A 16453-nucleotide genomic window follows, 5' to 3' on the forward strand; every position below is an offset into this window, starting at 1 on the left:
AGAACAGTGCTTGGCACATAGTAAGCGCTTAACAAATGCCATCATTATTATTATTAGAACAGTGCTCGGCACATAGTAAGCGCTTAACAAATGCCATCATTGTTATTTTTATCATTCTGAAGTTGCGACCCGGAGTTTGGAATCCATCGGTGGTATTTATCGATCATTTCCAATGTCTGTCCGTCAGCCCATCAATCGTATTTATTGAGCGCTTACTGTGTGCAGTGCGCTGTACTAAGCACCTGGGAGAGGACGGTAGAACAATATAGGCCTTCCCAGACTGAGCCCCTTCCTTCCTCTCCCCCTCGCCCCCCTCTCCATCCCCCCCGCCTTACCTCCTTCCCTTCCCCACAGCACCTGTATATATGTATATATGTTTGTACAGATTTATTACTCTATTTATTTATTTTACTTGTACATATCTATTCTATTTATTTTATTCTGTTAGTATGTTTGGTTTTGTTCTCTGTCTCCCCCTTTTAGACTGTGAGCCCACTGTTGGGTAGGGACTGTCTCTAGATGTTGCCAATTTGTACTTCCCAAGCGCTTAGTACACTGCTCTGCATATAGTAAGCGCTCAATAAATACGATTGATGATGATGATAACAGACACATTCCCTGTATATATGTTTGTACATATTTATTGCTCTATTTATTTATTTATTTTACTTGTACATATCTATTCTATTTATTTTATTTTGTTAATATGTTTGGTTTTGTTCTCTGTCTCCCCCTTCTAGACTGTGAGCTCACTGTTGGGTAGGGACTGTCCCTATGTGTTGCCAACTTGGACTTCCCAAGTGCTTAGTACAGTGCTCTGCACACAGTAAGCGCTCAATAAATACGATTGATTGATTGATTGATTCCCTGCCCACATGGAACTTACAGTCTGTAAGCGGAGAGACCAATCGGTTAGAGAAGCAGCGTGGCATAGTGGATGGAGCCTGGGGCTGAGAGTCAGAAGGTCATGGGTTCGAATCCCAGTTCCTCTATGTGGCTGCTGTGTGACCTTGGACAAGTCCCCTCTCCATCCCCCCATCTTACCTCCTTCCCTTCGCCACAGCACCTGTATATATGTTTTTACATATTTATTACTCTATTTATTTATTTATTTATTTTACCTGTACATATCTATTCTATTCATTTTATTTTGTTGTATGTTTGGTTTTGTTCTCTGTCTCCCCCTTTTAGACTGTGAGCCCACTGTTGGGTAGGGACTGTCTCTATATGTTGCCAACTTGTACTTCCCAAGCGCTTAGTACAGTGCTCTGCACACAGTAAGCACTCAATAAATATGATTGATTGATTGATTGATTGCTTGGAACAGTGCTTCACACATAGTAAGCGCTTAACAAATACCATTGTTAGACTGTGAGCCCACTGTTGGGTAGGGACTCTCTATATGTTGCCAATTTGTACTTCCCAAGCACTTAGTACAGTGCTCTGCACATAGTAAGCGCTCAATAAATACGATTGATGATGATGATTATTAGTATTTCAATAGCGGGCTGTCTCACTGGTCTGAAACGTTGGCATTCTCTTTGACTTCTCTCTCTCATTCATTCATTCATTCCTTCATTCAATCGTATTTATTGAGCGCTTACTGTGTGCAGAACACTGGACTAAGCGCTTGGGAAGGCCAAGTCGGCAACATATAGAGACAGTCCCTAACCAACAACGGGCTCACAATCTAGAAGGGAGAGACAGACAACAAAACAAAACATGTAGACGGGTGTCAAAATCGTCAGAATCAATCAATCAATCAATCGTATTTATTGAGCGCTTACTGTGTGCAGAGCACTGTACTAAGCGCTTGGGAAGTCCAAGTTGGCAACATATAGAGACAGTCCCTACCCAACAGTGGGCTCACAGTCTAAAAGGGGGAGACAGAGAACAAAACCAAACATACTAACAAAATAAAATAAATAGAATAGATAGGTACAAGTAAAATAAATAAATAAATAAATAACAAATGGAACTATAGCTATAATAATAATGATGGCATTTATTAAGCGCTTACTATGTGCAAAGCACTGTTCTAAGTACCAGGGAGGTTGCAAGGTGATCAAGTTGTCCCACGGGGGGCTCACAGTCTTCATCCCCATTTTCCAGATGAGGTCACTGAGGCATGGAGAAGTGACGTGACTTGCCCAAAGTCACCCAGCTGACAATTGGCAGAGTCAGCATTTGAACCCGTGACCTCTGACTTCAAAGCCCGGGCTCTTTCCACTGAGCCACGCTGCTTCTCTATATGCACATCATTAACAAAATAAATTCAATCTGCCACCAAATCCTGTCGGTTCCACCTTGCACTCATTCAGTCATATTTATTGAGCGCTTACTGTGTGCAGTGCGCTGTACTAAGCGCTTGGAAAGTAGAATTCAGCGATAAAAAGAGACAATCCTTGCCTGCACCAGGTTTACCTCATGACATCGCTATGATCCACCCTTTCCTCCACATCCCCATCAGTGGAAAGAGCCCGGGCTTTGGAGTCAGAGGTCATGGGTTCAAATCCCGGCCCCGCCAATTGTCCGCTGTGTGACTTTGGGCAACTCACTTCACTTCTCTGGGCCTCAGTTCCCTCATCTGTAAAATGGGGATTAAGACTGTGAGCCCCCCGTGGGACAACCTGATCACCTTGTAAACTCCCCAGCGCTTAGAACAGTGCTTTGCACATAGCAAGCACTTAATAAATGCTGTTATTATTATTATTATTCATTCAATCATATTTATTGAGCACTTACCGTTTGCAGAGCACTGGACTAAGAGCTTGGAAAGTACAGTTCGGCAACAGATGGAGACGATCCCTACCCAACAACTTTCCTTCATTCATTCATTCAGTTGTATTTATTGAGCGCTTCCTGTGTGCAGAGCACTGGACTAAGCGCTTGGGAAGTCCTAGTCGGCAACATATAGAGACGGCCCCTACCCAACAACGGGCTCACAGTCGAGATAATAAATGCCATTATTTATTTTACTCGCACATATTTATTCTATTCATTTGATTTTGTTAATATGTTTTGTTTTGTTGTCTGTCTCCCCCTTCTAGACTGTGAGCCCGCTGTTGGGTAGGGACTGTCTCTAGATGTTGCCAACTTGGACTTCCCGAGCGCTTAGTACAGTGCTCTGCACACAGTAAGCGCTCAATAAATATGATTGAATGAATGAATGAATAGAAGGGGGAGACAGACAGCAAAACAAGACAAGTAGACAGGTGTCAGTACCATCAGAATAAATGAGGATGATGATGATGATGATGATGATGATGATGATGATGGCATTTATTAAGGGCTTACTATGTGCAAAGCACTGTTCTAAATGCTGGGGAGGCTACAAGGTGGAGAAGCAGTGTGGCTCAGTGGAAAGAGCACAGGCTTTGGAGTCAGATGTAATGGGTTCAAATCCCGGCTCTCCCAACTGTCAGCTGTGTAACTCTGGGCAAGTCACTTCACTTCTCTGTGCCTCAGTGACCTCATCTGTAAAATGGGGATGAAGACTGTGAGCCCCCTGTAGGACAAGCTGATCACCTTGTAATTTCCCCAGTGCTTAGAACAGTGCTTGGCACATAGTAAGCACTTAATAAATGCCATTATTATTATTAAGGTGATGGAGCCGGGATTAGAACCCACAACCTCTGACTCCCGAGCCCAGGCTCCCTCTGCTAAGCCACGCTGCTTTCATTCATTCATTCATTCAATTGTATTTATTGAGCGCTTACTGTGTGCAGAGCACTGTACTAAGCGCTTGGGAGGTACAAGTTGGCCACATATAGAGACAGTCCCTACCCAACAGCGGGCTCACAGTCTAGAAGGCTCTTGATTGATTGATTGATTGATGGTAATTGTTAAGCGCTTACTATGTGCCAAGCACTGTTCTAAGCACTGGGGTAGATACAAGGTCATCAGGTTGCCCCACGTGGGGCTCACGTCTTAATCCCCATTTTACAGATGAGGGAACTGAGGCACAGAGCAGTTAAGTGGCTTGCCCAAGGTCACCCAGCAGAGTAGTGGCGGAGTCGGGATTAGAACCCACATCCTCTGACTCCCGAGCCCGTGCTCTTTCCACTAAGCCACGCTGCTTCTACCGTCCCAAACGCTTAGCACAGTGCTCTGCACACAGTAAGCGCTCAATAAGTACGGTTGAATGGATGAATGAACTCCGGCCTCCCAACCCATCCTGATTTCACTGGACCGTCAGTGAAAGCAGCGGTATTTCTTGAGCGCTTACTATGTGCAGAGCACTGCGCTAAGTACTTGGGATGGTAGAAGCAGCGTTCACATAGTTGCAACAGCCCGGCCGTGGGAGTCAGAAGGTGGTGGGTTCTAATTCCGCCTCCGCCACTTGTCCGCTGTGTGGCCTTGGGTAAGTCACATCGCTTCTCTGGGCCTCAGTTCCCTCATGTGGAAAATGGGGATGAAGACTGTGAGCCCCGCGTGGGACAACCTGATTACCTTGTATCTACCCCAGCGTTTAGAACGGTGCGTGGCACATAGTAAGCGCTTAACAAACGCCGTTATTATTATTTAGTCTCCGTGCCTTCTCCGTGCCTCAGTTTTCTCTTCCATAAAGAGGGCATATGTCGCCAAGTGGCACCATTTGCTAGAGGAAATAGGAAACTCTGTTGAATTCGGGGTGGGGCGGTCAGTGCCCTGGGGCTGGTGGCGGCCACCATGGAGCGGGAGGGCCCGGGGTCAAGGGTCAACACCCAGAGGCCGGCGGGAGGGCGGTCCCTCCCCAGAGATGGAGGGGCCGGGGTCAGAGGTCAACACCCCAAGGCCGGTGGAGGGAGTCCCCCCAAAAATGGAGGGGCCGGGGTCGGAGGTCAACACCCCAAGGCTGGTGAGTGGGCGGTTCCACCAGAGATGGAGGGGCCGGGGTCAAGGGTCAACACCCCAAGCCTGGCGGGTGGTCCCCCCAGAGATGGAGGGACCGGGGTCAGGGGTCATCACCCTGAGGCCGGCAGGCGGTCCCACCAGAGATGGAGGGGCCGGGGTCAGAGGTCAACACCCCGAGGCCGGTGGGCGGGCGGCCCCCCCAGAAATGGAGGGGCTCAGGTCAGAGGTCAACCCCCGAGGCCGGTGGGCAGGCGGTCCCCCCAGAGATGGAGGGTCCCGGGTCAGAGGTCAACACCCCGAGGCCGGCGGGGGGGTCCCCCCAGGGATGGAGGGGCCGGGGTCAGAGGTCAACACCCCGCCCCTGGCGGGCTGTCCCACCAGATATGGAGGGACTGGGGTCAGAGGTCAACACCCTGAGGCTGGCGGTTGGGCGGTCCCCCCCAGAGATGGAGGGGCCGGGGTCAAGGGTCAACACCCCGAGCCTGGTGGGCTGTCCCCCCAGAGATGGAGGGGCTGGGGTCAGGGGTCATCACTCCAAGGCTGGTGGGCGGTCGCCCCAGAGATGGAGGGGCCCGGGTCAGGGGTCAACACCCCAAGGCCGGCGGGCGGGCGGTCCCCCCAGAGATGGAGGGGCCGAGGTCAGAGGTCAACACCCTGAGGCCAGTGGGCGGTCCCCCCAGAGATGGAGGGGCCAGGGTCAGGGGTCAACACCCCGCACCTGGCAGACTGTCCCCCCAGAGATGGAGGGGCCGGGGTCAGGGGTCAACACCCCGAGGCCGGTGGGCAGGCGGTCCCCCCAGAGATGGAGGGGCCCAGGTCAGAGGTCAACACCCCGAGGCCGGTGGGCAGTCCGCCCAGAGATGGAGGGGCCGGGTTCAGGGATCAACACCCAGAGGCCGGCGGGCGGTCTCCCCCAGAGGTGGAGGGGCTGGGGTCAGAGGTCAATACCCTGAGGCTGGCAGGCGGTCCGCCCAAAGATGGAGGGACCGGGGTCAGGGGTCAACACCCCAAGGCCTGTGGGTGGGCAGTCCCCAGAGATGGAGGGGCTGGGGTCAGAGGTCAACTCCCCGAGTCCAACGGGCGGTCCACCTGGGGTCGAGGGGAACAGAGGGGCCTGTCGACCGACCCCAGGCCGGCCCCTGACCCTCAGTGTCCCCCCGCTGTCTCCCACCCTGGGACGGGGGGTTCCCCCAGAGGGGTCGAGAAACATGGGCCCGAAGCTTTTGACATGTATGACGTTTGCGTGTGCAGAACGAAGAGCCCGTGTTCTCCCGGGATGGACGCACGTTCTTCATGACCGTACCGGTGAAGCAAGGCGGGAGAGGGGAGTTTCATCACATCGCCATGTTCCTGGTTCAGGTGAGGCGTCTCCCCCAGCCCCCGGGCCCCTTCCGCCCTCTGCCATCTTCTCTCCTCCCCTCCAATTTGTTGATTTCTAGTCCTGGCCCTCTCCCCTCGGGCAGGGAATGGATCAGAACTTGTACTTCCCAAGCGCTTAGTACAGTGCTCTGCACACAGTAAGCGCTCAATAAATACGATTGATTGATTGATTATTCTCCTATTGTCCTCTCCCAAGCGCTTAGAACAATGTTTTGCACTCAGTAAGCGCTCAATAAATAGGATTGAATGAATGAATCAAAGAATGGATGAATGTCAGCTTGCTTTGGGCAGGGAATGTGTCGGTTTATTGTTCTACTGTCCTCTCCCAAGCGTTTAGAACGGTGTTTTGCACTGAGTGCTCAATAAATACGATCCAATGAATCAATGAATCAATGAATGTCAGCTCCTTGTGGGCAGGGAATGTGTCAGATGATTGTTGTATTGTCCTTTCCCAAGCGCTTAGAAGTGTTTTGCACTCAGTGAGCGCTCAATAAATACGATTGAATGAGTGAATCAATGAATGGATGAATGTCAGCTTGCTTTGGGCAGGGAATGTGTTGGTTTATTGTTCTACTGTCCTCTCCCAAGTGCTTAGGACAGTGTTTTGCACTAAGTGCTCAATAAATATGATCAAATGAATCAATGACTCAATGAATGTCAGCTCCTTGCGGGCAGGGAATGTATCAGATGATTGTTGTATTGTCCTTTCCCAAGTGCTTAGAACAGTGCTTTACACTCAGTAAGTGCTCAATAAATACAATTGAATGAATGAATCAATGAATGGATGAATGTCAGCTTGCTTTGGGCAGGGATTTTGTCAGTTTATTGTTCTACTGTCCTCTCCCAAGTGTTTAGAACAGTGTTTTGCACTGAGTGCTCAATAAATACGATCGAATGAATCAATGAATCAATGAATGAATGTCAGCTCCTTGCGGGCAGGGAATGTGTCAGATGATTGTTGTATTGTCCTCTCCCAAGCGCTTAGAACACTGTTTTGCACTCAGTGAGCGCTCAATAAATACGATTGAATGAATGAATCAATGAATGGATGAATGTCAGCTTGCTTTGGGCAGGGAATGTGTCGGTTTATTGTTCTACTGTCCTCTCCCAAGCGTTTAGAACAGTGTTTTGCACTGAGTGCTCAATAAATACGATCGAATGAATAATTGAATCAATGTCAGCTCCTGGCGGGCAGGGAATGTCTCAGAATCTTACCTCCTTCCCTTCCCCACAGCACCTGTATATATGTATATATGTTTGTACATATTTATTACTCTATTTATTTATTTATTTTACTTGTACATATCTATTCTATTTATTTTATTTTGTTAGTATGCTTGGTTTTGTTCTCTGTCTCCCCCTTTTAGACTGTGAGCCCACTGCTGGGTAGGGACTGTCTCTATATGTTGCCAATTTGTACTTCCCAAGCACTTAGTACAGTGCTCTGCACATAGTAAGCGCTCAATAAATACGATTGATGATGATGATGATGATGATTGTTGTATTGTCCTCTCCCAAGCGCTTAGAATAGTGTTTTGCACTCAGTAAGCGCTCAATAAATACGAATGAATGAATGAATCAATGAATGGATGAATGTCAGCTTGCTTTGGGCAGGGAATGTGTCGGTTTATTGTTCTACTGTCCTCTCCCAAGCATTTAGAACAGTGTTTTGCACTAAGTGCTCAATAAATACGATCCAATGAATCAATGAATCAATGAATGAATGTCAACTCCTTGCGGGCAGGGAATGTGTCAGATGATTGTTGTATTGTCCTCTCCCAAGCGCTTAGAACAGTGTTCTGCACTCAGTGAGCACTCAATAAATGAGATTGAATGAATGAATCAATGAATGGATGAATGTCAGCTTGCTTTGGGCAGGGATTGTGTCAGTTTATTGTTCTACTGTCCTCTCCCAAGCGTTTAGAACAGTGTTTTGCACTAAGTGCTCAATAAATACGATCCAATGAATCAATGAATGTCAGCTCCTTGCGGGCAGGGAATGTGTCAGATGATTGTTGTATTGTCCTCTCCCAAGCGCTTAGAACAGTGTTTTGCACTCAGTAAGTGCTCAATAAATACGATTGAATGAATGAATCAATGAATGGATGAATGTCAGCTTGCTTTGGGCAGGGAATGTGTCAGATGATTGTTGTATTGTCCTCTCCCAAGCGCTTAGAACACTGTTTTGCACTCAGTAAGCGCTCAATAAATATGAATGAATGAATGAATCAATGAATGGATGAATGTCAGCTTGCTTTGGGCAGGGAATGTGTTGGTTTATTGTTGTAGTGCCCTCTCCCAAACGCTTAGAACAGTGTTTAGCACTCAGTAAGTGCTCAATAAATACGGTTGAATGAATGAATGCACGTCAGCTCCTTGCAGGAAGGGAATGTGTCAATTTATTGTTGTATTGTCCTCTCCCAAGTGCTTAGAACAGTGTTTTGCAGTAAGTGCTCAATAAATATGATTGAATGAAGAATGAATGAATGTCAGCTCCTTGAAGGAAGGGAATGTGTCAGATTATTATTGTAATGTCCTCTGCCAAGCGCTTAGAACAGTGCTTTGCACTCAGTAAGCGCTCAATAAATACGATTGAATGAATGAATCAATGAATAAATGAATGTCAGCTCGTTGTGGGCAGGGAATGTGTTGGTTAATTGTTGTATTGTCCTCTCCCAAGCTCTTAGCACAGTGCTTTGCACTCAGTAAGTGCCCAATAAATACGATTGATTGAATGATGAATGAATGCATGAATGAATGTCAGCTCCTTGCAGGAAGGGAATGTGTAAGATTATTATTGTATTATCCTCTCCCAAGCACTTAGAACAGTGCTTTGTACTAAGTAAGCACTCAATAAATACGATTGAATGAATAAATGAATGAAGGAAGGAAGGAAGGAATGCATGAATGAATGTCAGCTCCTTGCAGGAAGGGAATGTGTCAGATTATTGTTGTGTTGTCCTCCCGCAAGTGCTTAGAACAGTGTTTTGCACTAAGTGCTCAATAAATATGATTGAATGAATGAATGAATGAATAAATGCATGAATGAATGTCAGCTCCTTGCAGGAAGGGAATGTGTCAGATTATTATTGTATTATCCTCTCCCAAGCGCTTAGAACAGTGCTTTGTACTAAGTAAGCACTCAGTAAATACGATTGAATGAATAAATGAATGAAGGAAGGAAGGAAGGAATGCATGAATGAATGTCAGCTCCTTGCAGGAAGGGAATGTGTCAGATTATTGTTGTGTTGTCTTCCCCCAAGTGCTTAGAACAATGTTTTGCACTAAGTGCTCAATAAATACGATTGATTGAATGAATGAATGAATGCATGAATGAATGTCAGCTCCTTGCAGGAAGGGAATGGGTCAATTTGTTGTTGTATTGTCCTCTCCCAAGTGCTTAGAACAGTGCTTTGCACTAAGTAAGCGCTCAATAAATACAATTGAATGAATGAATGAATGACAGCTCCTTGCAGGAAGGGAATGTGTCAGTTTGTTGTATTGTCCTCTCCCAAGCGCTTAGAACAGTGCTTTGCACTCCGTAAGCACTCAATAAATACAATTGAATGCATGAATGAATGTCAGCTCCTTGCAGGAAGGGAATGTGTCAGATTATTGTTGTATTGTCCTCTCCCAAGCGCTTAGAACAGTGCTTTGCACTCAGTAAGTGCTCAATAAATCCGATTGAATGAAAGAATGAATGAATGAATGTCAGCTCGTAGTGGGCAGGGAATGTGTCGGTTTATTGTTGTCCTCTCCCAAGTGCTTAGCACAGTGCTTTGCACTCAGGAAGCACTCAATAAATATGAACGAATGAACGAATGAATGAATGTCAGCTTGTTGTGGGCAGGGAATGTGTCGGTTTATTGTTGTATTGTCCTCTCCCAAGTGCTTTGCATTCAGGAAGCGCTCAATAAATATGAATGAATGAACGAATGAATGAATGTCAGCTTGTTGTGGGCAGGGAATGTGTCAGTTTATTGTTGTATTGTCCTCTCCCAAGTGCTTAGCACAGTGCTTTGCACTCAGGAAGCGCTCAATAAATATGAATGAATGAACGAATGAATGAATGTCAGCTTGTTGTGGGCAGGGAATGTGTCGGTATATTGTTGTATTGTCCTCTCCCAAGCGCTTAGCACAGTGCTTTGCACTCAGGAAGCACTCAATAAATATGAATGAATGAACGAATGAATGAATGTCAGCTTGTTGTGAGCAGGGAATATGTGTGTTCATTGTTGTATTGTCCTCTCCCAAGCGCTTAGCACAGTGCTTTGCACTCAGGAAGCGCTCAATAAATGTGAATGAATGAACGAATGAATGAATGTCAACTTGTTGTGGGCAGGGAATGTGTCGGTTTATTGTTGTATTGTCCTCTCCCAAGTGCTTAGCACAGTGCTGTGCATTCAGGAAGCGCTCAATAAATATGAATGAATGAACGAATGAATGTCAGCTTGTTGTGGGCAGGGAATATGTGTGTTTATTGTTGTATTGTCCTCTCCCAAGCGCTTAGCACAGTGCTTTGCACTCAGGAAGCGCTCAATAAATATGAATGAATGAACGAATGAATGAATGTCAGCTTGTTGTGGGCAGGGAATGTGTCAGTTTATTGTTGTATTGTCCTCTCCCAAGCGCTTAGCACAGTGCTTTGCACTCAGGAAGCGCTCAATAAATGTGAATGAATGAACGAATGAATGAATGTCAGCTTGTTGTGGGCAGGGAATGTGTCGGTTTATTGTTGTATTGTCCTCTCCCAAGCGCTTAGCACAGTGCTTTGCACTCAGGAAGCACTCAATAAATATGAATGAAGGAACGAATGAATGAATGTCAGCTTGTTGTGGGCAGGGACTATGTGTGTTCATTGTTGTAGCGTCCTCTCCCAAGCGCTTAGCACAGTGCTTTGCACTCAGTAAGCGCTCAGTAAATAAGGTTGAATGAATGTATGAATGAATGAATGACTGTCAGCTTGTTGTGGGCGGGGAATGTGTCGGTTTATTGTTGTCTTGTCCTCTCCCAAGCGCTTAGTACAGTGCTTTGCTCTAATGAGACGCAGCCCGGTTTCGTGGAAAGAGCCCGGGCTTTGGAGTCAGAGGTCAGGGGTTCTAATCCAGGCTCCGCCACTTGTCAGCTGTGTGACTTTGGGCAAGTCACTTACCTTCTCTGGGCCTCAGTTGCCTAATAACAATAATAATAATGGCATTTATTAAGCACTTACTATGTGCAAAGCACTGTTCTAAGCACTGGGGAGGTTACAAGGGGATCAGGTTGTCCCACAGGGGCACACAGTCTTCATCCCCATTTTATAGATGAGGTAACTGAGCCCCAGAGAAGCTAAGTGACTTGCCCAAAGCCACACAGCTGACAATTGGCAGAGCCAGGATTTGAACCCATGACCTCTAACTCCAAAGCCCGGGCTCTTTCCACTGAGCCACGCTGCTTCTCATCGGTAAAATGGGGATGAAGACTGTGAGCCCCACGGAGGACAACCTGATCACCTTGTATCCTCCCTCCCTCAGCGCTTAGAACAGTGTTTTGCACATAGTAAGCGCTTAATAAATGCCATTATAAAATAAATACGATTGAATGAATGAATGAACGTCAGCTCGTTGCGGGCAGGGAATGTGTCGGTTTATTCTTCTCTTGTCCTCTCCCAAGCGTTTAGTACAGTGCTTTGCAGTCAGTAAGGGCTCAATAAATGTGATTGAATGAATGCAGCCCTCCCCCTTCCCCTCCTCCCCCAGCCCTGGCACCCCCTTTCTTTCTCTGGAACAGCAAGTAGTGTCTACAAGGCAAAATTCATTCATTCCTTCATTCAGTCATATTTATTGAGCGCTTACTGTGTGCAGAGCACTGTACTAAGCGCTTGGGAAGTCCAAGTCGGCAACATCTAGAGACGGCCCCTACCCAACAACGGGCTCACAGTCTAGAAGGGGGGAGACAGACAACAGAACGAAACAAGTAGACGGGTGTCAATACTACCAAAATAGGTAAATAATAATAATAATAGTATTTATTAATAATAATGATGGCATTTATCAAGCGCTTACTAGGTGCCAAGCACTGTTCTAGGCACTGGGGAGGTTACAAGGTGATCAGGTTGTCCCATGGGGGGCTCACAGTCTTCATCCCCATTTTACAGCTGAGGTAACTGAGGCCCAGAGAAGTGAAGTGGCTGGCCCAAAGTCACACAGCTGACAAGCGGTGGAGCCGGGATTTGAACTCATGACTTCATCATCAATCGTATTTATTGAGCGCTTACTGTGTGCAGAGCACCCTTCTGACTCCAAAGCCCGGGCGCTTTCCACTGAGCCGCGCTGCTTCTCTATTAAGCACTTACTATGTGCCGAGCACTGTTCTAAGCGCTGGGGTAGATACGAGGTGATCAGGCTGTCCCCCGTGGGGCTCGCAGTCTTCATCCCCATTTTCCAGATGAGGTCACTGAGGCCCAGAGAAGGGAAGTGATTACCCAAAGTCAAACAACTGACAAGCGGCGGAGCCGGGATTAGAACCCATGGCCTCTGACTCCCAAGCCCGGGATCTTTCCACTAAGCCAAGCTGCTTCTCGAATAGAATAGAATTATAGATATATAGTAATGGCATTATAGATATATATATATAGATAGATAGATAGATAGATATACACATCGTTAATAAAATAAATAGAATAATAAATATGTACATCCGTACACAACTGCTGTGGGGCGGGGAAGGGGGTAGAGCAGAGGGAGGGAATGGGGGTGATGGGAAAGAAGAAAAAGAAAGAAAGAAAGAAAGAAAGAAAGAAAGAAAGAAAGAAAGAAAGAAAGAAAGAAAGAAAGAAAGAAAGAAAGAAAGAAAGAAAGAAAGAAAGAAAGAAGAAAGAAAGAAAGAAAGAAAGAAAGAAAGAAAGAAAGAAAGAAAGAAAGAAAGAAAGAAAGAAAGAAAGAAAGAAAGAAAGAAAGAAAGAAAGAAAGAAAGAAAGAAAGAAAGAAAGAAAGAAAGAAAGAAAGAAAGAAGAAAAAGAAAGAAAGAAAGAAAGAAAAAGAGTGAATGGGGGATTTTAATAGATGTCCAATCGGGGGTCTGTCCCCCCAACCCCCACAACACACATTCACTAATTAATTCAGTCATATTTATTGAGCGCTTACTGTGTGCAGAGCACTGTACTAAGCACTTGGGAAGCACAAGTTGGCAACATATAAAGACGGTCCCTACCCAACAGTGGGCTCACAGTCTAGAGAAGCAGCGTGGCTCAGTGGAAAGAGCCCGGGCTTTGGAGTCAGAGGTCATGGGTTCAAATCCCGGCTCCGCCAACTGTCAGCTGGGTGACTTTGGGCAAGTCACTTCACTTCTCTGGGCCCCAGTTTCCTCATCTGGAAAATGGGGATTAAGACTGTGAGCCCCCTGTGGGACAACTTGATCACCTTGTAATCTCCCCAGCGCTTAGAACAGTGCTTTGCACCTAGTAAGTGCTTAATAAATGGCATCATTATTATTCATGCATTCATTCAATCATATTAATTGACACTTACTCAGAGCACTGTACTAAGCGCTTGGGAAGTATAGGTTGGCAACATCTAGAGACGGTCCCTACCCAACAGTGGGCTCACAGTCTAGAAGGGGGAGACAGGGAACAAAACAAAACATATTAACAAAATAAAATAAATAGAATATGTACAAGTAAAATAAATAAATAAATAGAGTAATAAATCCATACAAACATATATACATATATCCAGGTGCTGTGGGGAGGGAAGGAGGTAAGGTGGGGGAGATGGAGAGGGGGAGGAGGGGGAGAGGAAGCAGGGGGCTCAGTCTGGTTATTATTATTATTATATGTTGCCGACTTGTACTTCCCAAGCACATAGTCCAGTGCTCTGCACACAGTAAGCGCTCAATAAATACGATTGAATGAATGAATGAATGAATGGGGGATATTAATGGACGTCCAATCGGGGGTCTGCCCCCCCCCCCATTCACTAATTAATTCAGTCATATTTATTGAGCGCTCACTGTGTGCAGAGCACTGTACCAAGCCCTTGGGAAGTCCAAGTCGGCAACATCTAGAGACAGTCCCTTCCCAACAACGGGCTCACGGTCTAGAAGGGGGAGACAGACAACAAAACATGTGGACAGGGGTCAAAATCGTCAGAACACACATGCACAAACACGCGTGCACCTTGATCCCACATGACTGTAGGAAGTATATCATCATCATCATCATCAATCGTATTTATTGAGCGCTTACTGTGTGCAGAGCACTGTACTAAGCGCTTGGGAAGTACAAGTTGGCAACATATAGAGACAGTCCTACCCAACAGTGGGCTCACAGTCTCCCCGGAATTAGAGCGGATGAGAAACTGACTACAGAAATGGGTTTGGGATTCCGGCTAATTTGGAAATCTGGGTGAACCACATTTGTAATAACAATAGGGTCATGAGTTCTAATCCTGCCTCCGCCACCTGACAGCTGTGTGACTTTGGGCAAGTCACTTCTGTGGGCCTCAGTTCCCTCATCTGTAAAATGGGGATAATAATAATAATGGCATTTATTAAGCGCTTACTATGTGCAAAGCACTGTTCTAAGCGCTGGGGAGGTTACCAGGTGATCAGGTTGTCCCATGTGGGGCTCACAGTGTTAATCCCCATTTTCCAGATGAGGGAACTGAGGCCAGAGAAGTTAAGTGACTTGCCCAAGGTCACACAGCTGACAATTGGCGGAGCTGGGATTTGAACCCAGGACCTCTGACTCCAAGCCCGGGCTCTTTCCACTGAGCCACGCTGCTTCAGCCCCCGTGGGACAACCTGATTACCTTGTATCCGCCCCCCCAGCACTTAGAACAGTGCTTTGCACTTAGTAAGCGCCTTACCTCCTTCTCTTCCCCACAGCACCTGTATATATGTATATATATTTGTACAGATTTATTACTCTATTTATTTATTTTACTTGTACATATTTCTTCTATTTATTTTATTCTGTTAATATGTTTTGTTTTGTTCTCTGCCTCCCCCTTCTAGACTGTGAGCCCGCTGTTGGGTAGGGACCGTCTCTAGATGTTGCCAACTTGTACTTCCCAAGCGCTTAGTCCAGTGCTCTGCACACAGTAAGTGCTCAATAAATACGATTGAATGAATGAATGAATGAATGAATGAACAAATGCTATCATTAATAAGCGCTTACTATGTGCCAGGCACTGCATTAAGCACTGGGGTGGATGCAAGCAAATCGGGTTGGACTCAGTCCCTGTCCCACGTGGGGCTCACAGTCTTAATTTACATAGTGATAGTAATTCACATAATAAGCACTTAACAAATACCATCATTATTATTATTATCATTATTAATTTCCATTTTACAGATGAGGTCACTGAGGTGCAGGGAAGTGAAGTGACCTGATCCTCTTGTAGCCCCCCAGCGCTTAGAACAGTGTTTTGCATATAGTAAGCGCTTAACAAATGCCGTTATTAGAGAGAAGCAGCGTGGCTCAGTGGAAGGAGCCCGGGCTTTGGAGTCAGAGGTCATGGGTTCAAATCCCGCCTTCGCCACTTGTCAGCTGTGTGACTTTGGACAAGTCACTTTACTTCTCTGTGCCTCAGTTACCTCATCTTGTATTACCTTGTGTCTACCCCAGTGCTTAGAACAGTGCTATGCACATAGTAAGTGCTTAACAAATGCCATTATTATTATTACCTGCCCAGGATCTGCACTAATTCTCCTAAGCATTCATTCATTCAATCATATTTATTGAGCGCTTACTGTGTGCAGAGCACTGTACTAAGCAGTACACTGCTTTACACGCAGCAGCCTGTAGACTCCTTGAAGGCATCATGGTGGGATTTGGCAAGCTCCTACTATGTTATCATTATGGTCACGGGTTCTAATCCCAGCTCCACCACATGTCTGCTGTGTGACCTTGGGCAAGGCACTTAACTTCTCTGGGCCTCAGTTACCTCATCTGTAAAACGGGGATGAAGACTGTGAGCCCCCCGTGGGACAACCTGATCACCTTGTAACCTCCCCAGCGCTTAGAACAGTGCTGGGCACATAGTAAGCGCTTAAGAAATACCAACATAATAATAATAATAACAAATTCTCTGAGCCTCAGTTCCCTCATCTGTAAAATGGGAATGAAGACTGGGAGCCGCACATGGGACAACCTGATCACTTTGTATCCCCCCCAGCGCTTAGCACATAGTAAGCACTTAACAAATGCCATCATCATCATCATCATCATCATTACTATTGGATTTGTCAAGCGCTT

At 46.2% G+C, this 16453-nt stretch overlaps 1 protein-coding gene across 1 annotated transcript in view; it reads left to right on the forward strand.

Annotated features, from left to right (window-relative positions):
* The window catches only part of DPP10 (dipeptidyl peptidase like 10), a 301222-nt gene that overhangs the window by 185288 nt on the left and 99481 nt on the right, over positions 1–16453 (forward strand). The window contains exon 13 of the mRNA XM_038753670.1: positions 6088–6195. Within this exon, the coding sequence (XP_038609598.1) occupies positions 6088–6195 (108 nt within the window). The remainder of the gene's footprint in view (positions 1–6087; positions 6196–16453) is intronic.

This window comes from Tachyglossus aculeatus, chromosome 1 (genome assembly GCF_015852505.1).
Source record: "Tachyglossus aculeatus isolate mTacAcu1 chromosome 1, mTacAcu1.pri, whole genome shotgun sequence".
In the NCBI taxonomy this organism is placed as follows: domain Eukaryota; kingdom Metazoa; phylum Chordata; class Mammalia; order Monotremata; family Tachyglossidae; genus Tachyglossus; species Tachyglossus aculeatus.